General features: G+C 44.6%; 4 protein-coding genes across 5 annotated transcripts; 1 reads left to right on the forward strand and 3 right to left on the reverse strand.

The window, feature by feature from the left end:
• Positions 1-1120: 1120 nt before the first annotated feature.
• LOC128707185 (probable methylthioribulose-1-phosphate dehydratase) lies at positions 1121-3193 on the reverse strand. Of its 2 annotated transcripts, XM_053802137.1 has the most exons (7): positions 3152-3193; positions 2199-2222; positions 1997-2091; positions 1789-1902; positions 1557-1710; positions 1286-1488; positions 1121-1208 (listed from the first exon to the last, which is right to left on the reverse strand). In XM_053802137.1, the coding sequence occupies exons 1-7, from the start codon at positions 3191-3193 to the stop codon at positions 1121-1123; spliced, it is 720 nt and encodes a 239-aa protein (XP_053658112.1). The 2 variants fall into 2 exon arrangements, with proteins under 2 accessions (XP_053658112.1, XP_053658120.1); XM_053802145.1 differs by lacking the exon at positions 2199-2222.
• Positions 3194-4454: 1261 nt separating this feature from the next.
• On the forward strand, positions 4455-5625 carry LOC128711504 (protein ILRUN). Its single transcript, XM_053806387.1, has 6 exons — positions 4455-4530; positions 4603-4705; positions 4784-4903; positions 4999-5252; positions 5384-5508; positions 5590-5625. The coding sequence occupies exons 1-6, from the start codon at positions 4455-4457 to the stop codon at positions 5623-5625; spliced, it is 714 nt and encodes a 237-aa protein (XP_053662362.1).
• Positions 5626-10158: 4533 nt separating this feature from the next.
• LOC128719474 (mucin-2-like) lies at positions 10159-12597 on the reverse strand. The gene has a single exon (XM_053813101.1). The coding sequence runs from the start codon at positions 12595-12597 to the stop codon at positions 10159-10161; it is 2439 nt and encodes an 812-aa protein (XP_053669076.1).
• Positions 12598-14467: 1870 nt separating this feature from the next.
• Positions 14468-22828, reverse strand: LOC128714500 (neuropathy target esterase sws). Its single transcript, XM_053809378.1, has 14 exons — positions 22736-22828; positions 22580-22661; positions 21970-22517; positions 21686-21892; positions 21267-21611; positions 20950-21191; positions 19868-20867; positions 19481-19756; positions 18893-19079; positions 17679-17795; positions 16035-16151; positions 15112-15323; positions 14817-15028; positions 14468-14741 (listed from the first exon to the last, which is right to left on the reverse strand). The coding sequence occupies exons 1-14, from the start codon at positions 22826-22828 to the stop codon at positions 14468-14470; spliced, it is 3912 nt and encodes a 1303-aa protein (XP_053665353.1).
• Positions 22829-23689: the final 861 nt, after the last annotated feature.

Genomic DNA, 23689 nt, shown 5'->3' on the forward strand with positions numbered 1-23689 from the left:
TTGAATTCTGCATACAAATCTACACGATATGATTGTTTTTTAATTCGCATGTCTCAGATTTCACATATGTCGACAACCGCGTAGCTCGGGTAATGACTGTATAGACTTTCTGAGAAATTCCTGTTGTCGGCACCGGCAGTGGATGTTTCTGTTTTTTATATTGCGCTGAATTCGGTTGGTGATAAGTGACAGTTAAAGAGAATGAAGACGGAAGAAAAAAAAGGTTGACAGCTCAGGGATGTCAAACTCTAAATAGATTATGTATTTTTAATTTGTTTCTGTGAGATAAACGCACCATCTCGAATTGATCGACGAAAAAGGTAGATATTGAGGTATTGCGAGGATTGTTCCCGATACTTTGAAATTTTCGTTATGCAAGTTGAGTTGAAGAAGCCGTACAAACTTTGTTCTTGCAGTCCGGACCGGAAACGAACGACTGGAATCGATTTTAATGCTCGTAACATATCTAACTGATCTGGCAATTTGGTCAGTTTAAGAAATGGTTCGGTATCCTTCCGATAGTTATTCTTAAGAGACATCCTCTGAAGTTGACAAAATTTTACGAGCGCGTAAAAGCGCCTAATATAGACGATCGGTAAGAGTCGTAGCTTGTACAATAGTACACATCATGTGAAAACACCTTGACGTTGACCCCTTGTAGACGAGATTTTTGTTTATAGCAATACACACCGATAACATTACAACATTAATCAACATCATTAAACACACTTCTGCGTGGGATGGTGCTGAAAACAACAGCGCGTTTTTATTCTTCAAAAATTTTCTACTAATATGTCGTACAAAAACACGCGTTCTATCACTTGTTAGAAAACCTCGATGAACGATGCATTGTCGTATGTAAACCGCTAGCAATATATATCCCTGTGGTTGTGCATTAATAAATTGATAACAAAAACATAGATAAACTAGATACACAAAATATGCAATTGTATGCGAAATGCGTCGTGGAAAACATTCATGGTTATGCCATGATAACAACTAATGCTAACTCTACTCGATTATCATGCATGGTGTAATTTGTGTGTGATTATTTTTCTAATCCCACCCGGGGGGCGTCAGGATTAGCTTTTTGAGGTGGTTAAAGCTGGAAAGAACTCATCTAGTATTGTTTCGGTACGGCGTTTGCATCCAGGCCAACTTTATGCATTTCTACCGCTAGGGAGAATAGATAGTCGTAGCATTCCGCCCTGGGAAAGGTTTAAAGAAAAAGAAACCATCAGCAAACGGTTGTATCGTCGTTACCGTTCCCGCGCGTTTAACCTACATTGTCTTTGCCTTCTGCCAGTTGTGACCCCACACGTAAACACCATGGCGACGTACGAGTATGGCTGATGTGCCGGGATAATCCCGCAACGCGTTCGCCATCGATTCTTCCAGATCCTTCTCAAACAGCGTGTTCTCGATGATAGGCACCACAAGTTCTTCGTCATACATAAGGTTGCGGTTCAGCTCGTAATCATAAATACCCTAAAAACGTGCACAGTGGATGAGTTCTTCTTGTTGTTGTGAGCAATATTCCAGTGCTCTTTTCTCACCTTTATCATTTCCAGATGTGTGCAACGGAACTCTTTACCCGGCCAGAGTAACGTTGTCATTACTGCTGCGGGACTGTGCGTATGTATAACAGCTCCAGCACTACGCTCTTTATAAGCAAGCATAAACAGCGGTGTACATTGACTTTTGGTCAACCTATAATAGAAGCAAACATGAAGGAGAGCATTATGGATTTTTTTCCTCACTGCACCGCCATAAGCTAATCGATGGTACTTTTTATAATCGGGGGGTGTTTGTAGATCGTCTCCCTCGATGTTCTGTATGAAAAGGTCGTCCGGTTGAATTCGTTCCTTCTGCACACCGGAAGGGGCAATGTATATTTCGTCGCTAAAATAAAGCCGCAAACAAAGACAATGAAGCCACCCGTTCATGTATTATGGATTCGAGAGGGAAAACAACGGCGGTAAGCAATTATACGAACTCCAGCTTAATACTTATACCGCCGCCGGTGCCAGTCACCCATCCGAGGTTGTAAAATTGTTTGCATAGCTCCGGTATCAGCTTTCGGGGATGCTCCTGTTCCCGGGGGACGAACGATTTGCAACAGAGAGGAGGAGAGGATGTATTTTTTAGTGACTTTAGTACCGTGCCACAAATATCGCTACTGATGTAGTAGAATTTACCTTATTGATTACATTATCATAAATCTAAACGAGCGAGGAGAACAACCGGACACAACAGAGGCAAATCAAGAAAAGAAAATGTACAATCATTACCAAGGGATATCTGGATGAAATGTTAGGAACATATATAATCCGTTTGAAGGGCGTGTATTGGCGATGTGAGGACCCTACGTTGCTAGCATGCAAACATCAATAACTTGCACAAAAAAATCAGGAGCTACACACGATGCCAGCCTCTTTTGTTTGGAACTCAAGTGCTCCGAAAAGAAAAAAAGGGAATCGTTGAGGGAAAATACAGTGGTATTTGCAATTCTCTTTCTATGACGCTACCCAAAAGTGCGCTATTGCCTATACCCTATACTATTAAACGCTGCTACTATCGGCCATCTGCCAGCACGTGCTCGCTCTATAGTAGGAACCTCACCGAACGCACGTCGTTATTGATTTTTTTTCGGTCCTTACATCACCTCAAAAACAAAAAATCGATCGAATCCTTCAACCTTCTTAAAAGGCACTTTTCCAAGTATCAATAGCGTTGCGAAACGCCATGTCTGATTTTCCAAGGCATTGCAACCTTCCTGAAGCATTACAATACGCTATTCGTTAAGAAACCGTTTTGCCTATCGTTATAGCTGAAATGCTTGTAGTGCTTGTGTCTTCAGGAGGTACAATAGTGAGCTAACCTAACCGGTAGTTGCAGGATTTACCCTATCTAGATTATAAGACTTTAAGAAGAATGCTTCACACAAAACATTCACACACACGCTAATTGGGATACAGAGCAACTTAAAGAAACTTTTTTATAAGTTGGGGGTGTGTAAGGGGAGATGGGATTTTAAGGATCATTTCGTTTTAAATCTTTCTAACCTTGTTTTCCATTGCCCACATTTGTCAAGTTTCATGGACCGGGTATTTAAAGCTAAACGGTAACACACTCAAAGATGCAAACATACCTCTGACAAATCCTGATAGATTGATGACCTTCCCGATGCCATTCTCGCCCTGGGCAGTTATCGATAAGACTACACAGCACTTGTGCCGGAACCCGGAACCAATTCCAGATTCGTGCGACCTGGAAGCTGCAACAAAGAGCGAACGAATGAATGACAGTTTTGATGCTGGGAGTAATGTTTATACGGCGCAATATTCCTGTGCACAGTGGTTTGGGTAACACAGCACCATCATCATTATTTCGTAATTTAAATTTAAACGGCTGCATTTGCATGTGAGAACTTAACTGTGCTTCGTAATATGAAATTTGCAAGTTTATTTTATTTATTGCATCACTTCAAATGTCAGCTGAAAAAAATAAATACAGTGATCACATTTGTCATTCAGGGGATTTCAATCTCAGCTCAGGATCTCTTGATTACATCAAGCGCTAGCAAGTGTTCCAGTAATTGTAGTGTGATTTTCACGACTGATTTTGATTTTATACAGTGGAGCGCCGATTATTCACCTCCATTTAACCGGGAGTCTGATTATCCGTGCAGCTCGGAAATGACAGTTCCAAATGAAATTTGACATATTCCTTGCAACATCCTCGACAGGAGAAATGAAATACCCATGTTATAAGATGAACAAGAGCTCAAATTCTAAAAAACCAACTACTGTTTTTTTTGCAATAATGTAATAAACAGGAGATATATATTATGCTTCCATAAAGCCCTACATATGGCGTATTATACACTATTTGTAAAATTTGGTATATCATTCTTCCGTCATCGGTGTTGCTTGAAATATGTCAACTTTCCTATGGAACTGCCATTTGCAAGCTGCACGGATAATCAGAGATTCGGTTAAAACGCACCCGGATAATCGGCGCTTCACTGTGCACAATACCCCTTGATACGTTGAAATGCTGCTTATATTTCGTTGAGTACCCCTGCTCTGCCTGAAGGAATGCACTGACAGTCGCCTTACTGTCAGCTCCGCTGTGGCCTCAAACGTTCCATCACAGAGCAGCGAGTGTTGCTATTTGGTTGTTTTTGTTCCCTGTGCGATTTCTCAACATCGAAATATTTGTGTACCAAAGCGCTGATGCTGGTGTTCTGTAGGTGCTGATGTAGCAGACCGATTAGCCCACCGCACGGAAACGTTGGGAAAAGTCAATCCATCGCACTTACAATCAACCCGATACAATCAAATAAATCACAGTGATCGCAGCACCCCTGATCGCAGTTCACTCCTGTTCGTGTTCAATCAAGTACCAAAATATCAATTTTGTACAATCATCTTCAGAAACTGCAAGCAAACATGGATCATACGGACCAGAACGCATCAAATCAACTGCCAGACGATATAGAGCAAAATTTTCTCACCCAGTTCAGCTGTAAGTGTGCAACTTTTTCTTTTCCCCCCCTCGAAGAATTCTATTTCCAATGGAGTTTTTCTTTGTTCACAGCAATGGTCACCACTGACAAGGAAGAGCTCATCCAACAGTTTCAATCGATTGGAGAGAACGTAAACTACTCGACGGCAACATTTTTCCTCGATATGACCAACTGGTAAGTTGATGTTGAGCGTTTAACCGAGGTTGCACACGATATTGTCCGTTCATTTTTACAATATTAATATCCGAACAGGAACCTTCAAGCGGCTGTGGGATGTTATTTTGACTTTATGTCCCAAAACCGACAACCATCCATGAAGCTGCTGGACGATATTACGGTAGGAAAGGGCGAAAAAATCACACCCAGCACAGCGTGAGTATTGTGGAATGGAAGGCTTCCAGCCCTCCACCGCTAACATTATGATGTATGCTCATGTTCATTGTTTGACAATTGTCGCTCCGAAACAGAATAAAGCTTACCTGGCTACTGCAAAACAATGGCGATGTCGCGTGGCCGTACGGTTCGTACGTCAGCTTACGTCGAAACCCAGCCATGATGGAGGAAAATTTTCCGTTGTCGTACGAGGACTTGAAATACTTCGTACCTTCCTTGCCTCCGAATGATACAGTGTCCGTATCAGTGCAGCTCGTCAGTCCATCGACGGAAGGGTTCTTCGAGACTGTATGGTCCATTTACGCTCCCAACGGGACCAGTTTTGGAGGTAACCATATTTCACCGTATATAATGCCATTTTCAGCCCCGTAACCTAATATTATTCCATACATCCACTCTCACTTACGGGATGGCCAGCATGGTAAGCTAATTTTTGGTACATGTTTGCAACTGTTGCAGAAAACATCACATCCCGGATTGAAGTAAGCCTGGATGGAACGATGGCTGTAACGCAACAGTTTTCCAACCTTCAAACAAATTCCACCGGCGACCTTAACCCGCAGGAAAACACAACAGAGTCACAGGTATATTATTGCAATTTCAAACAATTCCATATCATCACGATAACGTAAAATAACATAACCATTATGTACTTTATTTTTCAGTCGAACCTGCTTGACGATAGTGAAATGTGGGGATAGCTAAACAAATGACGCAAAATTAACTGTATAGCAATATGTATGGGGATAGCTAAACAAATGACGCAAAACTAACTGTATAGCAGTATATAACAATTTACTTTTCTCTCATGTGCGTTATAAGTCATCATTTCTTCTGTTATCATCCCGTTTCCTTTCAACGATACCATCCACGACAGATATCGCGGAGCACAGATATCTTTCCATGGGTATGCTGTTTACAAAATGATTGTTATTTCGGCGTAGTTTAGCTATAACATTAAGGCGGGGAATTGAAAGATGGATTGTTTTTCTTGGAAAAGAAGTGCATGGTGCAAAATACGGATATTGCATCAATTCCCGTGAAGGTCTAACGAGATCTTCCAAAATTATGTACCCTTCCGCAGCTAAGATAATCAGTCCTGCATTCTGAGAAGTTGGTTGGTTAGTTAGTAAGGAAACAAACTTACTGTAAACATATAAGTAAGATACCCGAGCGTTACGTGAATTTAATTTAGCAAAGACGCAACTTATATTCCATCTGCTTGGCGTAACACACGACCTATTGTCATGGTCTGACCTTAAGGGGTCTTCGTCTTTATCGGTACACCAACCTTAAGAGGTCCAGGCCTGCTATTGATGGCGTTCATTGATTTTATTTACCCGGTGCTGGATAGTCAGGCTTGCGTACGGGCAATTGGTCCGGATGAAATTTTGGACCGGTCCTGTCGTGTGGAACCGACACCACTACCAAATACAATGGCCCGGTGGTATTCACCACCTATCACTGAATATACCTTGATAGTCATCCCGTACGATCCGATCTAACGTGTTTAGATACACGGTATACCACTCGGTACTCGGTATTCAAATGTAGTCTGGAAGAATTTGATTCGTTGTAAGGGCTGACTTTTCTAGCGGCGGTTGTAACAAATAATAAGTCCACATTATAGCCAGAACAAGACCGAACGGTCTTGACACCAAATTTGATTGTAAGAAGTAAGCCACTCCGGCAACGACTGAGATGCGCAGTAGCACCAAATAAGAAAAAAAAGAACAAAACAAAATTGTATAACTATTCTATTTATCGTTCCATACACGAGGCATACTGAGTACAGCAGGCGAAGGCGTGGACAGGAATGTAGAAAACATGTTATCCACCAGCCACCAGCTGGGATGGGAAGCATTGACGGGAAATTCCTGGCAAGGAATAGAAGTATTGGAAGAGGTAGAGCTGGTTTACGTTCATTGTGGTCCGCAGCATCAGTACCAATCCCATCCAGGTTCTGGCCGTTCCTCCGTAGCAAGGAGGACCATCCACCCTGGTTGGCACAGTTAAGTCGCTATTAGGTCGGTTATGACCAGGCAGTAAGTCCTTACGTTAACAAGCGGTTCGGTAGAGTGGTTGAAAAACAACAAATCGAACGTTATGCGTGCACTAGACGATAAGTCATACGGTTAAGAACACGTCCCGCGCAGATCTTTCTTTGTTTTGTTGGTTTGTAGAGTAAGCAATGGGGCAAGGGGATTTGTGATTTTTATCATGTGTTTTGGTGTTTTCCTCCGCCATTTATGTTTCGTCCTATTATTCATGATCTTTATATGCTTTTTGTCTTTTGTTTAAAATCGAACATTCACTTATTTGCTACAGTACGCGTGATCTCACCGCAACTACCGTGCTAGAAAAGTATGATGAACAAACGTCACAAGATATGAGCTAAGACTGGACCAGTAAGTAAGATCTGCGCGTGCGATAAGCGTATTTCCACGGAAAGTCCAACGTCCACACCGTAGTTTGTTCAGACGATTCGCGAGAAATTACCACATTCGGTATAAACAATGTTGCAAACAAAAATGTGTAAAATCACTGTTAGCGGCGGGATGCGTGGTTTCGTGTCACCGCTTAGGATTTCAACGTTCCGTAATGCTCAACATGAAACAAAAGGAGTGACCGTCATGATTACATCTTGCGTAATCCAGTTGGGCAATGTTAGGAGCAAGTTGTGAAAAAAACGCAATATCTGTGTAATGTTTGGATAAGTTTGTATAATAATATGGGATGGATGGTAAACCTGGGATAATATCGTCACCCTGGGTGTCGACCCGGGGGATTGGCGTGTTCTTATTTTCGTGCGGACGTTTTTCACAACCGGTGCCATAAGCACACGCATGTCGAAACTGAGGAAGCTATTCATATTCGAACAAGTGTTGTTTTTTTTTTTTAAATATTCATCCATAGTACGTTGTACTTGCTTCCAAAGTTAATTAAAAATCTTTTACCTTCGATGGGAGTTAATAAAACGAGGAGCACTTTTTCATTTCACTGTACATTTCATTTCACAATCACTTCAAGCGGTACGCGCGTGTACGCTTTTTCTAGTATGAGGACGTTAAAGAGCACATAAGAAGGGGGAAAGGCTTGCTCCTGCGCAAGGTAATTAATAACCAACCCGTATCGGGATGTAAGTATTGAAGCAGAAAAAAAAAATACAAAAGAATCATTCGTTGCTATTCTACACATAAAAGGGAAAGGTGTGAATGAATTGCGCCTGTTTTAAACGGCCAAGGCAAGGCCCTAACGGCAAGGTTTGCCCAGGAAGTACGGGAAACTATAGCCGGTCAGCAACAGTACCCGCGTGCGCCATTAACGTGCTCGTGCAAAAGTGTGTGTGTGAGTGTGTATGTGTGAACAATTTTGCTTAGGATTGTAAATGTATGGAACTTACCTTTTACCTCAGGGCTTAGCATAAAACCCAGCCAGAGTGCCTTTGAGTTGCTAAAATGGATATTAATAAGATTGATCTTTATTTCATTTCACACATACATCCGAACCTTTTCAGGCGAGCCGAGGAAAAGAGTTAATTGGGCGGTTAGCTAGGTGTCTTAGCACGTCGGACTCATGTAATGTCTACCAAACTTACTTCATGGCAACCATTAGCTACTCTTAAAGGCAACGCTCTTAGTCCTGTTCAGTTTGTATTATTTGTTGATGGTGTGAGTTATATCCTTCCTGAAATGGACACTTGCTGTATGCAGCTGACCTGAATATATTTTTTCCAGTCTCATTCCTCCCGCAGTGTTATTTTCTTCATTCCATCGAAGATTCCTTCTCCTTTTGGTGTGATTTCCTAACCCTCTGTGTCTTGACAAATGCTCTGTAATGTCCTACTCCAGATCTCGTAATGTTGCCCTCGGGAGTAGGCGTGCCAGGTATTGTTTATCAGTGCTCTCCTTGTAGGTGTGAGTGATGCACTAGACCTTCAAACCCGTATTTCCTTCTATGTTCGTTCCCGTCCCCCTACGATCACGTGACCCGTTGTTGATTCCGATGCGCCGCTTTTGCTACGCCTCTAATGAACCATTGCTTGTTAGTAAGCGAAACTTTAACTCTTTATACGCCTCTTTTGATTTGGACCTCTTTCTAAGTTCTTTACGCACCAGTCTTTCCTCTATCGCCTCTTCCTCTTTCACTCTTCATATAATTCCCTTCTGCAGTTTTATGAAGAATCGAACATGTGTCAACCTTATGGGATTTCTTTTTAGTCTACTGCAGGTTGGTGTTCAGTGTTGCGCTGCCTCTGCAGAAGTTAAGCATATTCTAATATAGCTTTTAAGATAGTTTGTGTTTAGCCTAGGGGCGGACACTATAATAATAAAACAAATCATTTCCAGGTGATAAACAAGTTGTACTCCATATACTAGATCACTGGAATCAGGGTGTCTAAATATTTAAAGATCGCTAGACATCATTGTCAGACCATAAATATTATATTGTTTCCTATCTCACATGGAAGACCCCCGAGGAGTCTGGATGTCAACATCGAGCAGGAATCCTGAGGAGTAGGAGCAGAAAATTGGAGAATCAACATTCTCTTTCTCGGTATTTCAATTCTCTTTCCATATACAATTCTTCTGTCTGTAGACGTCAGTTTCAGCTGCTAAATAATGTATTGCTTTTTTTCGGACATGGGGGAGCCAGGGTGTTGACCTAGGGAGAGTCCTGTGGGGTTGGGGTAGAGACATTGATGATCGACATTCTCTATCTATACACAATTCTTCAAACGGTAGACATCATTGTCCGGCCATAAATATTTTATTTTTGTTCCTATCTGACATGGAAGACCCCAAGAAGTCAGGGTGTTAACTGTGCAGGAATCCTGAGGTGTTAGAGTAGACAAATTCAGAATCAACATTCCCTTTCTATATACAATTCTTGAGTCTGTAGACGTCAGATTCAGGCGATACATAATTTATTGTTTCCTATTGGATATGGAAGACTGCCGAAGAGTCAGGTGGTTGACCTAGGAGGAGTCCCGGAGAGAGATAATGAAGAACAAAATTCTCTTTCTGTATACCATTCTTCAATTTGTAGACATCCGTTTCAGGTGATAAATAATTTATTGTTTCTTACCGGACGGTACGCAGAGCGTTCGGATTTTTATTCGATCCGTTACATAAAGATGCAGTCTGACCAGTGCATTGTACAGTGGTTTATTCTAATACGAAGTTGCTTGCACCACCGCGGAACTATGCCATCGAAGGATGAGCACATATCCATCAGTTTCCCCGCGGACATACATATTTATCCGAGCACACCTTGTTTTGCTCGTCAAACAGTGTGTTCCCTTGACATTTGAGAATAACCTCAACCAACCCGCCGGTCTGCAGCGCCCCGCAGAACTGGTACGACGAACAATCGTTTGCGGTGTTGGTTGGAAATATACCGGCCATCGTGCATGTACCTGCCATACTGATGGTGGTTGCGCTGGTGGTAGTTGTGGTTGTGGCAGCCGGGGTAGTGGTGGTCGTTACACCCGTTGTTGCGGTACCCTGTACGCACTGATACTCTCCAGACGGTACGCAACGCAATTTGTCGTTGTCGAAGATTGAGCCCCCCGGGCAGCTAAGCTCAACGCCGATCAGATTCAGCTTGCCGTCGTACAGACACAGGTAGTACGATTTGCAGTAGAGCGAATCCGGATTGGGATATCTGCCAGTGGCCGGGCAGACGAATGGTGTGGGTGTTGGGACAACCGTCGTGGTAACAGTTGGCGATACGGTTGTCGGTGGTACGATGCTCGACGTTTCGTATCTGCAACTGTACGACAGGGCCGAAACACATAAGCCATGCGTGGGGGAGAAGATTGTCGTCGGTGGACATAAAAATTGAATCGGTGTGAGTGTTCCGATACTGTTTTTAATGCATAGGATGTAAGATTCACAGTTCTGGGACCCGTTGGGATCCGGATAACGACCCTCGGCTGGGCACTGAAACGTTCCTGGTGTAGGGAAACCATCCGTTTCCGAACCTGTACTCGTGGTTGGTTCTAATGAGATGACGGTGGTTGGTGTTGGCCTAGTCGAGGTGGTAAGTTTGATTGGTGGAAGCGTTTCTGGTTCCTCTGTAGATGTTAAAACTGTTGTCGATGAAGGTACTTCAGATGTTGATTCGGACGTGTCTGTCGTCATCTCTGCTGTTGTAGTCTCAGCTTCAGTAGTCGTTATTGAGCTAGTGGTAGGCGGAATCAGTGGTACACTGGTAGTCACTTCAGTAGTCTCACTGACTTCAGTTGTTGATTCGGACGTGTCTGTCGTCATCTCTGTTGTTGTAGTCTCAGCTTCAGTAGTCGTTATTGAGCTAGTGGTAGGCGGAATAAGTGGTACACTGGTAGTCACTTCAGTAGTCTCACTGACTTCAGTTGTTGATTCGGACGTGTCTGTCGTCTTCTCTGTTGTTGTAGTCTCAGCTTCAGTAGTCGTTATTGAGCTAGTGGTAGGTGGAATCAGTGGTACACTGGTAGTCACTTCAGTAGTCTCACTGACTTCAGTTGTTGATTCGGACGTGTCTGTCGTCTTCTCTGTTGTTGTAGTCTCAGCTTCGGTAGTCGTTATTGAGCTAGTGGTAGGCGGAATCAGTGGTACACTGGTAGTCACTTCAGTAGTCTCACTGACTTCAGTTGTTGATTCGGACGTGTCTGTCGTCTTCTCTGTTGTTGTAGTCTCAGCTTCGGTAGTCGTCATAGCGCTAGTGCTAGATGGAGTAAGTGGTATGTTGGTAGTCACTGCAGATGTCACAGTAGTTGAAGGTGTAGGTAGCGGGATACGGGTTGTAACTTCCGGACTCACGGTGGTTGAAGGTGTAGGTAGCGGGATACGCGTTGTAGCTGGAGTAGTAGTCGTCGTAACCATGGTTATAGTGGTAGATGTTAAACTCGGAGGTGTTACCGAGGGTACGGTAAACTTTGGGCAGGTGTACAAATCCTCGGTAACGCAATTTAGTTCGATGACTGAGAATACATAACCCCCGGGGCATCCGGTGAGCTGTGGCATTAGCTTGTCGTTAATAATAATGCACATGTAATATGTACTACAGTCTGGTGATTGTTCATTCACAAACCGCCCTTGGCTAGGACACTCGAACGTGTCTTCTGGTGCACCTAATGTACTGCTTAACTCCGGCTCAAACGTTGTAGTACTCGACGCGTGTGGACAGATATTCGGTGGCGATGACACACACGACTTCTTTTCCTCCGAAAAAATCGTAGATGCGGGACAGGTAACAAGTGCCGCTATCAGCGACCCGTCTGTATTCTTCGTGCAGAGGAAGTACGATTTACAGTCGGTGGACGCTACGTTCGGGAATCGGCCATCTTCCGTGCATTGAAATCCAACTTCACGAGTCGCCATCCTGCTGGCGGCACTCTCGCACGCGTACGTTGCTGCATCCACGCATCGGCGCAGTTCGCGCGAGAACACGGTCGTGCCGGGACACTGGGCAAACACTGGCGACAGCACGTTGTCGGAGTTCACTGCACAGATGTAGTATGTCGCACATGAGTCCGACTCATCGTCCGCGATCGCACCAACCTGTTCGCACTGGATCGTACCGCGCGGTCTGGTGTCGGTTGCGGGAAACTCCTCCAGACTGTGCGCTGGCAGTGTCTGCAGCAGTAGTAGCACGCCACTAACCATTCCCTGCATCAGCGTTTGACGCATTGTGTTTCTATCGTTGCGAGGTTCAACTCTTCCTCTGGCTGGACGTTATCCGTACGTATCGTGTGTTGGTTCGCGCTATACTGAGTTCGGATGTACGTATTGGATGTAGTTTTTATAGGGATATAACAACCATTGTCACCCCGCCCGGTGCCATAAAAAAACTGGAACAATGGGCGAAAACTGGGCGCAGGTGGAGAAGCTGGCGGTGAAGCCACGGTTCTCAAAATTATCCAGTGGTCTTGGATGGGTTGCACATCGTTTGCGAGACGGTTCTGCTGCCTGATAAACAGGCAATAAAATGACTCTTTCGTGCGAAATTAGCAACAACGATAAAGGCAGCCAGTGGACCGCGAGCAGACCATAACACACGCCCGACGAAAACATCCTCCCGAGCCGGTGTGAAGACCCAGTGCTGTTGTGTGTTGGGCCCCCGGGGGCACAGTTCTCGCAGCGTCACGTTAATCTTTTTCCCCGGAATTGCTTCCCCCCCCCCCCCCCCCCCCCTCCCCATTCCGTCTGTTTTGGGGGAGACGGAGATCCAGTAGGCGTGCAGAACACGGTGAGCGATGAGTTACTTCACCCGGTGGTTGATAGTTTTACCGCCGAGCACGGGGCGGTACCGCAGGATTATCATCCGCTAATAGACGCGGTACGTACGAAAGCAGGTTGCGAAGCGCGCTGCGGCAGGTAATGAGCAAACTTATCAGCTTATTGGCAAAAACGATGGCAGCAAATAAGATTGTCTGTTTTTATCGTCCGACGATAAGTGCGCTAGGGGCAGAAGCTCATAAAACAAACGTTTTCGTCCCATCCGAGATATGTGGTGTGACGCCGTTTTGGGATGCCATCCTCCGCTTCCACCTTCCTCCCCCTTGCGAAGGTACGTCGATATTATGGCACTGGCAACTGCGGCAAAACATCGCAAACCCGGTTCCACGTGTGCGAAGCAATAGCGGAGCTTAGCAGTTGTCGATGAGCCGCACTGTTCCGGGAAGGGTTGTTGTGAATGTAACGGCGGCATTACGGCAAAACGCTTGTAACTAAGAACTCGCTGCAAGACAAACAGGAAGGCGTGGCGACACACGTAACGCGCGGTAATGGTGTATGCAAAACTATATCCATCAGACGTCATACCGATTTGCCGGAAACGTAATACACGGGGTAATATGGGTTAGTCACGCTATCGAACCCATCCTGTGTCCTTGTACTATAAACGGATGTGTATTGTTGAACGATAGACGACGCTGTAAAAAGCGGCTTATCTCGTCGCGTAGATTATAGGGAAGACGCATAATCAAACATTCCATGCACACATTTTTTCGGCATCGGCTACCCACCATTGTCACGTTCGTGATAAACTGGATTCCTTCACGGGATGACCTTGCACTTCAGCTTAAACTCACCGGCCGGAAGACACCTGTGCTAAGGTGCAGCACCGATTACGTCGACAAATAATTGATTCTCAAACGGAAAAGGGGTAGGTTTATTGAATGAAAGTTACGCCCCCGCGCGTGTTGCGCTCACATTTATCTTTGGGAGGGATGAGGTAAGAGAACAGAACAGTAACGCCAATGTTTTTACTAACGAGCTGTTGTATAAACTACGCAATTTAACTTGCAAAAAAAAATGAAATATTATTTCCATACTGCTGCACCGTTCAGCAAATGCCCACCACTAGTAATTTGTTTTGTTGTGTTTTGCTTCCCCGTTGGGTTTGTTGTTTTGTTTGCAAAGCAAAGGATGCACATCTTAAACACCTGCGCCTAACAATTCGTTCCTCTGCACAAGTGCTATTCGAGTAGCGCAGTAACGGATGATGCGGAGAATAAAACAAAACAGTTCGAGATGAAAACAGCACAACACAGGCAACCTATTCCTTTCTCTCGCCGGTCAGGTTGCGGTTGCCCGCCAGCGGTTTGAACGGTCTCGGTATTTCGAGCTCATCCGAATCCATATCGTTGTCCGACAGGGAGAGCGAACCGGCGGAACGCATCAGCGGCATATTGTAGCCCTTCTTCAGCGGCATGCTCGACGGTTCCGATGCGTACCCGTCGTAATAGTCGTCCTCGCTCGACGAGTAGCCCCGCTCCGGATACGTTTCCGGCACTTTGCAAACGATTTGTGCCAAATCGACGAAGGAATATCTGAGGAAAAATAATGCACATTAGAGATACATCTGAAGCCGTCGGGAGCGCAAAACAAAACAACGAATTACTTACTCGTTCAGCGAATGGGTGGCCTTCTTCGGTATCGGATGTACGGACCATTGGTTGAATCGGGTCAGGCGTCCATTTTCCGCCATGCTCTGGAAGTACGCCTTACCGTGCTCGTACCCAACGTTCTTAATCTCGTCGAAGCTGCCGAACGCAAGCGTCTTATACTTATCGATCGGTGGTCGAATGTACTCACAGTAGTCGCTCTTCTTTACCTCCTACAAATGCAATGCAGAACAAAACACAACGTATAGGTATTGCGGTATTCAGATTTAAAAGTGTTTGCGTAAGACATATTTACTTCGAGCTGACGCACGCACGATACGTAGGCAAGGCGTGATTGTATATCGGGCAGATTCGGCACCTTTACCGGTGAGGTGAACGGATTCCAGCGCTTGTAAAGCAACCACCAGCCGGACAGATCGTCACCGTAGTCAGTCAGATCGGTGTCGTCCTGCGAACCGACATCGATCGCTATAATATGCGCGGCACCCTGCGCACGCATCACATCCGCTACGCAACGTCGAAACGAGACGGAAGATGGGAACGAAACGGAAACACTTAATTGCTCGTGCAGAACGGGGAATTTTGGGGGGACAACAAAAACGAGTAAGCAACTATGTTCGCTATTGCACCGTAAAATTGTTGGGTACTAAAACTACAAACAAAAGTAGAACCCCATTCCTATTCATCTGCTGATAATGTTGAGGAGAGTATCTTGTTCTCTCCTCTAACCTGAATTGATTAGAGTTTGCTAGGTTAAATGTATGGTGTCAATGGCATGTTTGGGAGTTTTGTTGGTTGATTTAAGATATTCCACATCTCTTCTTACAAACTAACCGCTTACAGCGCTTAATCGAACTCCACAGGACATTACTCCTTCGCTTTCTACTGTACATTGTCGTTATCGCACACACTTATGAGTGGCATCAGCGGAGTGTTAAAAGGAAGATGGCATTGTGTAGTACCGAAAGAAGCAGAGCGAGCGACTGTGTGTTTGTGTGTCTCTCTTTCTCTCTGTGTGTGGGTGATATCGAAGGCTACTATCAATTGTTTATGTTATGTTTATTTTTTTTTTATCGAATGGTTTCGCAAGCAAACGTAAAAGAGGGTTAGGTAGGTAGGTTTCAAAGGTTACAGAGAAAGCGTTAGAAAACGAAAAAAAATGAAGTAAACAAAAGGTAAAACAAACAAAAAAAAGAAACACGAAGAGATTCAATTTACCTGGTACATTATTTGTATAGCAACCATCTAACAGCAGATGGCCATCGCGTCTATCACAGATAGGGGGAAATATACCGGCTACTGACATACTGGCACGTACATAACGCCACAGATCTCCTGATTTTGAGGGGTAATAACGACACAACAAACTTTTAGCAAAAAAAAAAAAACAAAACAAAACAAAAAAAGGACAAAACAAAGAGCACAAACAGCAGTAGCAGCAGCAGAATCGCACAATAAGCCTACAATGGGTGGCAAGAATTGTTTGAAGTTCAGGAAGCAATAACAAAAAAAAAGTGAAAGATACAGAAAAGGAGCAAGAAGAAGGAGCTTCATTCTATATAGAGCGATCGGTTGCTGTGAAGCTGGAAGTAATCAGGGTGAAGGGAAACCACAGAGTGCAGAGAGTGTTGCGTAATATAAGAACAGGTACGCGGGCGCTTTTTCTTACAATGTTTCGTTTTGTTTCATTTTTGGAGTTATATAGCAGTAAAATCCACAGCACAGATAAGGCAGATGCAGTGCGCGTAAAGAGACTACAAAAAAAAAAAAAAAACTAAAGAAGATGGCGTTTATTGTCAGGGAGCTGATGGATGTGACAATGAAGAAGTGACCAGTGCGTATGGATGTGTGAACAGAACAGGCAAAACTTCTCTCCTCTTTTCTTTTGGGCATCATGAAGTAATGGACCGATTATGGCGATAGACATTCATAAATTTGAAGGAGGGGAAGGGGGGGGGGGGGGGGGATACAAAAAGGGAAAACAGAATGCAATAAGAGTTGATAAACCTTCACCGCTAGTGGTTGGGTCCACTACTCCGCTAGAGATCCTAGTACGTTTGGCAGCTGTTTTGCATGGTTAATGATGTTACTTTACGTGAATAGCTGCTAGTGTTTGTGTTGCGTAGGTAAGTGAACAGACAGAAATACACTATTGGTGTGCGAATCGCTTGGGAGCTGTTCTTCCAGCAATTGAAGCACAGAGGGACCAGTGAGGAATTCCAAATAGTAACGTGATATCTTCCAATGTACTTGCTGTATGATTGCGAAACCATTTTTTTCTCCCTCTCTTTTGTACTCATAAACAAAGCGTCAGTAGCGTTGGTATCTTAAACCAACATGTCCAAGATTTGCCACCATACATAACCCAGCGTAAAGTTTCTACTAACCCTCGTCGCTTTTAGACACCCTTTTGGATACTGATTCACATATTTGTATAATGTTGCAAAACTCTTGTCGTCCATGGTCGACTTATGTTAGTGGAGTGTTTTGAGAAACTTTCCCATAACCAGCTAGAATACTTTTTGTCTTTTGGAAATTTGTTATCGGGTGCTAAATTTTTCCCGGTCTTGGTTGAATATTGTGCGTACTTCTTCTGCAATGTCCAAGAACTTTTTGAATCGTTATGTTTTAAACAATGGTTAAACAAATTCGTTACTTCGTAACCTTATGGGCTGATATCTTGAATTCTTCGAAACTCCACTGTATTTAGCAAACATTTTCGCTATTCTGTAAGCTTATGCACTGATACCTTTCTCGAACTCTTCGAACCTACACTACACTTATGTTGCTATAGCTATATGACAATGCTACGAGTTTTTAGGGGCGAAAGAATGAACGCATACACAACAACATTTTAATTACCTGGGAGATTATTGACGTACCCACCATCCAGCAGTAGGTGACCATCTGTTGGATCGCATAACGGTGGCATGTACCCGCTCAGCGACATCGACGAACGAACGTAACGCCATGTTGAACCTGTGTTATTTCATTGCGTATTGATAGTGATACAGTGCGTTATTATACGGTTTCCAACCCCCGTGTTTGCCAATGACGGTATACGGCCGTAGCGGTGTTAGATCGACGTGACAACCGATCAGATAATAAACGTTGAACTCTTTTCCCCCCATTTACGGTATACATTCACGCGTAAACTAATACACAGAGGATGCAACACGTTTGGTGGGTGCGTTTTAGTGTGTCCATGGTACAAGGAAACAGAACAGCCACGGTATGCAATAGGGAGACCACAGACACAGACTAGGAGCTGGTAATTTAAAACCCGAAACAAAAAAACAACCAAACCCACCACCTGTGGCGGAGCACGAATCGCTCGCCCACTAGCTACAGGTGCAAACAGAAAGCGAGCACGGACAGGCATCTGCTTCAAAAGTTCAACGGTAATGCAACAACTCCAGTAAACTTGAACACATTCGACTGTAAACAGTGCGTGCCAATCTGCGCCACTATTACGGTATACAGATATTGGCGGTTAGGCTATTATATATGATAAAGGTCGACATAGAAACAAAAAAAAAGGCACGAGCGAAGTGTCAGATTAATGCATGCAAGTTACCAAACACCTCGGGACATAAAAGTGTATCCTTCATTTTGCCGAAAGATAAGAGTGAGAGAGTAAGAGAGAGAGATAGAGAGTGAAAGAAAAATCAGGAAAAAGAGCGCGCGCGCAAGAGACAATAAAAAACAAACAAGAGAAGAAATAGAAGAAAGGGGGAGGAACGTCCAGAGTGGGGTGGCAATTAAATGTGCCCTAGGCAAGAGAGCCTAAAACAGATGCAATTTGCCATAGCGAATGGTGGGGGAAAGAGTGGGGTGGTGGCTTCTAAATGGTGGTACGAAAACATTGTTTAATTTTGATAACAGACAGGATACAACCAATTATACTAAAATCAGGCAAACAGAATCGTAGGGTACATATCACTATGTTGATACATCTGCTAAAACCAAAAAAATTGATATCCACACTGCTGCATTTTGTGTACCATGGGGGAAAAACACAACAACAATAACAAAAAAAAAACACACACACACAAAGTCTTGTTATGCTACATTACCGTGTGTGTGCACCCGGGCACAGCTGGCAGAGATGTCGGTGGTAAGGGTGAAGTATGGTATCCACAGGTCCTCGATGCAAATGTCCCCGAACGTACCGCGAATGGTTTGATTGAAATGGCGCCCAGAAAACATGGACGTAATCGGGTACGTGAGATCACGCAGCTGTCGACTCCATTGCGTCATTTTCTGGAATATAATTGAAGAATGGTTTTAATTATACTGAGCATTACGCTTCTTAAATCCATTGTATTATGTTTTGTAAAAAACTAAACTAAAAAGACAACTGTCGCATAAGCCTTTAGAAGTTATTAAAAAAGGAGCCCTTCTGGGGCGGTAGGTGCTGTATTGGTAGCGGCGACGGTCTTCACATGACATGCCGGTAAAAAATCCCATCCGGATCAATCCCCCGTAGCAAGGACTAACTATGTCCGGCTACGTGATAAAATTAAGTCTAGTAAGCCAGAAAAGGCATATAACCTAGAAGGTCGTTACGCCAAGAAGAGGGGATGTAGAGAGGATCCCTTCTACATCCTCAATTATTAATTGATGGCTGCATAATTGATTCAACTGCAGGAATTGATACTCACCGTACACCATTCACGGGCTTTTTGTGTCATGGTTGTAATGTTTTTCTCCATACACCACAGCGCTCCCATAAACGCACCGATGCTGACACCGCCTACCATATCGATGGGAATGCCAGCCTCTTGAATCGCTTTCAGCATGCCTACATGGGCTGCTCCACGCGCTCCACCGCCACCGAGTACGAGGCCAACGGAATTACCGGTCAGCCAGCGGGCCAGACGCGAGAAATCACAATGAATGTAGGGTTCGTTCTTCATTATGCGCTCGTACAGCTCAGCCTACGAAAGGAGGATAAAATTATGCATTAAATTTATGCGCTTGTACATCGTCCGGTCAACGTCAAATTAATTTACAATTTACACAATTGCATTGCAACAATTTTGACTTACGATTTTGTTTTGACTGCGACGTGTAAACATTCGCTTCGGGCACTGGATATGATGGTGCCGTGACACCCATGCACGCATATTCAACCAGCTGATCGTATTCGTGGGACAAGTGTTACCATCCTCCGGGTGCAGCAGTACCAGCTCCTTCGCTGTACGGATCGCCAACCGATCGATCTCCTTCTCCAGTTTGCCCATCAACGGGGGCCGATCACCAAAGCCAACGATCAGTATGACATCGGCCTGGCGTAGGCATCGCTGCGTCCACGGACCGAACGAGTTGTCGCATTGGTAGAGCGTGATGTTGTGACGGTCTTCTTGCTGCCCGAGCCAACTCGTGAGCCGGTACTCGTTCGGTGGTTCCATGATCGATGAGCCTAGTGCTTTTCGCACGATCTCGGACGTGAGCCGCACCGTCGAACCGATCGTGCTAAGCGAGTGATACAGTTCGTATGTGAACGGTGACATTGGCACATCATCACTCACAGCCACGATCGCCACCGTCGAGTAACGATGCTGAATCTGCTGGTTCGTATCGAACGAAACGGACGTGAACGAACTGGTGGCGATCGGACGCGAACGCATCGAGCCAAGTATGCGGTGGCTGAGCAGACTGATCAGCTGCGTCACCACGATCGGGTACTTAAATTTGATTGCGTTAAACAGACCCTCGGGCAGCTTGGCCAGCTCGGAGTCACGCACGGCCATTACCGTCGTGGTACGAGGCGTCTCCGTAATCATCTCGATAATGCCGATCAGATCACCTTTACCGTATTCGCCCACAATTTCCTTTTTGCCGTTCGGGTGCGTTGTGACCGACCGGAGGCGCCCGTTCAGGACGATGTAGGTAGAATCACTCGTTTCCTCTTGCCGGTACACCGCTCGTCCAGATTCTATAAAGTTCCAATCGAGTGCAAAGTCACATTGCCTTACTAAAGGCGATAAACGTTTCACAACGCTATTCGCTATATCGAGCACTACTGCTGGACGCTCTCGCATAATTCTGTAATGAAAAAAAATACAACAATCAAGTTTGGAAAAAAATTGATCAAAAACAGTATGAAAGTATTAATCGTTTAACATACTTATAGATGACATCTTTGTTGAGCAATCCCACACGAGAATTGTGTTTCGCGCGGATCGTGTACAGACTGCATTCTCCTGTTAGCACCGCCAAACCGCCCACCACATCACCCGGGTATATGGTGACGGTGTGATTGTCCATCTTATCCCCGGCAATCTTGTTGGAGTCTTGCGCAATCGGGCCAGTTTGTGGGCACTGAGTGAGCGTGAGCCCACCGGCAATGACGAAAATTAACATAACATCCTGTGAACATAATAAATGAGCAAAAAAAAGCTATATATTTCTCCAGCCAACCAAATACTTTACGTAATTTCTTACATCCAGTACACCCTGGTGGACAAGAGTGGTTCCAGGCGATACCTCTTTAATCAGTATGCTGTCTTCGATCGTTTGCTTGTGCGTATCGGCAAGATCGAGCTCCTGCATGAAGCCATCCACTGCACACGCTTTCAGCACCGCGTGATCTATCGGTTCGATCGGTAAGGCGGAAGTTCGTCGACCAACGTTGTGCTGTGCTTCGGACAGATCTACCAGCATGTCAGGTTTTATTTCACCGACAAGCGAATGCGGAACAGGATGTACCTGATCGGAAGGCACACGCCGGTGGCCGGGACTGCCCTTTGTCTGGGGCGCAATTGGAATCTTTTTCCGCTGAGATGAACACTGCGGAACGTGGCATCACCCCATTACATTAAGTGTTTGATTTGGAAATATTTTGATATTCTATCGCAACTTACCTGAATGTATTCCGTGCTCAAACCGAGATAGTTGTGCAGTGCGGTTATAGTAACACGCTGCAAACGCACCATTATCACCTGTATGACACGCACCAACAAATCTGGACATTCGCTAAAAACTTGCTGAAACGCAAACATGGGCAATCTAATCACCTGCGAGTTTTCCATCGCCCGAGCGGTGACCGTCTTATACTGGCTAGCATTACCCTGTAACGGGTGGGACAAAGGAAAGTTTTTATCAAACGAGATTCTCTTTCGTTTAGCAGACGTTCCAATTTACTTACCACTAGCACATCTATGAAGCTGAGAAGCGATGTCACTGATTCACCTTGCCGTACCACCTTCAGCGTGATGGAACTACCGTCCGGATTGTTTAGGAACACATTCACCTGTCCCGTCTGCACGATAAAGACACTATCGTCCGGATCGCCGACCTTAATCAAGCTTTCGCCCGCGATCAGATTAATAATCTCCGTGTGTTTGCACAGTTTTAAAAAGACAGGCTTCTCAAAGTGGCCAAAAATGCGGATTGATTGCAGCATGTAAAGTGCGTCTGGCGGTACACGATCGTTGCCGTCGGATGCAACCTCCAGGTATTCGGCCGGCGGTTCGATCACCAACAGTTGGGTCGGTGTCACGTCCTTTCGCAACAGAAGCCGCTTGGCGAAACGCATCACGGCTCTTCGCTTACGACCCTGGCCACCGTACGCTTGGCCTGATATGGATTTTACCTTCCGCAGCATCCGACGTCCGTAAAACATCATTTTATCCCTTTTGCGGAACCGCATGTGAGACGCGTACTGGTTCTGCAGCTGCATTTTTTCTTCTAGCTCTGAAAGAAACAAACTTTGCGCTAGAAAATGATCTATGGTCATCGTTTGTAGCTGTCCATACTTCTGAGATGTTTCCTACGCCATATGTAGATGGTGGCTATCACTGCCAAAATAGCTACCAACAATTTGATTGCCCACGATAGCTGGAAGAAGGAATTAAGAAGCAGTTCAAAACAATAATCACAACCGGGGTCAAGTAATGTGTCAAGGTACTTACATTTAAGTCTTCCGTGTTGACGGTGTACCAAGAATCCTTCAACATGGTGCCGTAATCGGCATACGATTTCTTCACTAGCCCTACGATATCCATTATTGCTAGAATTGGAATGCAAAACAGAACAGCCAGAACAGTTTACTAAAATTCATTCTATATCTGTAGCCGACGTTTGTGATACGAATCTAGAACACCGTTGGGAAAGTATCGCTCACCCGTACTCACCATAGTATTGATGCCAAAATTACACAGCGTACGACGACAATTGTAGAAGCTTCCGTTTGTTGCACACACCGTCAGTACCGTGGCATTCGGCGCTTCATTAGGAATGTCATTGCAAAATGAACTAGAATCGGTGCGACTGATTACGGTCAACCTCACCACTTGCTAGTTTTACGCATTAAAATGAGTTTATTTTGTCGAACGCACACTTGATTGTAGAAACAACAACCACCACTCGCTTTGGCACAATGTCAAGAAGTGACAAAAGCTAACTGCGAATATTAAACACACGCCTCGGTTGCACTCAACCACTTCTGGGTGGGAGGAGGCATCAATTCGTACACATTATTATAATGCACGATTGGTAAATATCGTATCAAAACTTGCGCTGTAATTTGTTTAAAAACTCTGTTTTTATTTTCTGTGGCGTGATTCGTTGCGGTCTTTGTTTTGCTGCTTACTGTCAAATATAGGCGAGATTGTGCATGGCTGTTTATACTGTCGGGTTGAAATGATGGCCATACAGATCTGCTGAATTGCATCCGTATTGCTGTATGGCTGAACATAGCATAGGGGAAAAATGCTACAAACACCGCTTTACTTTGACGTATTATTACTCTAGCGGCGTTCACACTACTGTACAATCATCCGAAAACAAACCGTCGTACTGTCAAACATTTTGAAAAAGAAACGATTTGAGCCAACTGGCCCAGACTTTGGCATAATTTTTGAAAC

Source organism: Anopheles marshallii, chromosome X (genome assembly GCF_943734725.1).
Source record: "Anopheles marshallii chromosome X, idAnoMarsDA_429_01, whole genome shotgun sequence".
NCBI classification, from domain to species: Eukaryota; Metazoa; Arthropoda; class Insecta; order Diptera; family Culicidae; genus Anopheles; species Anopheles marshallii.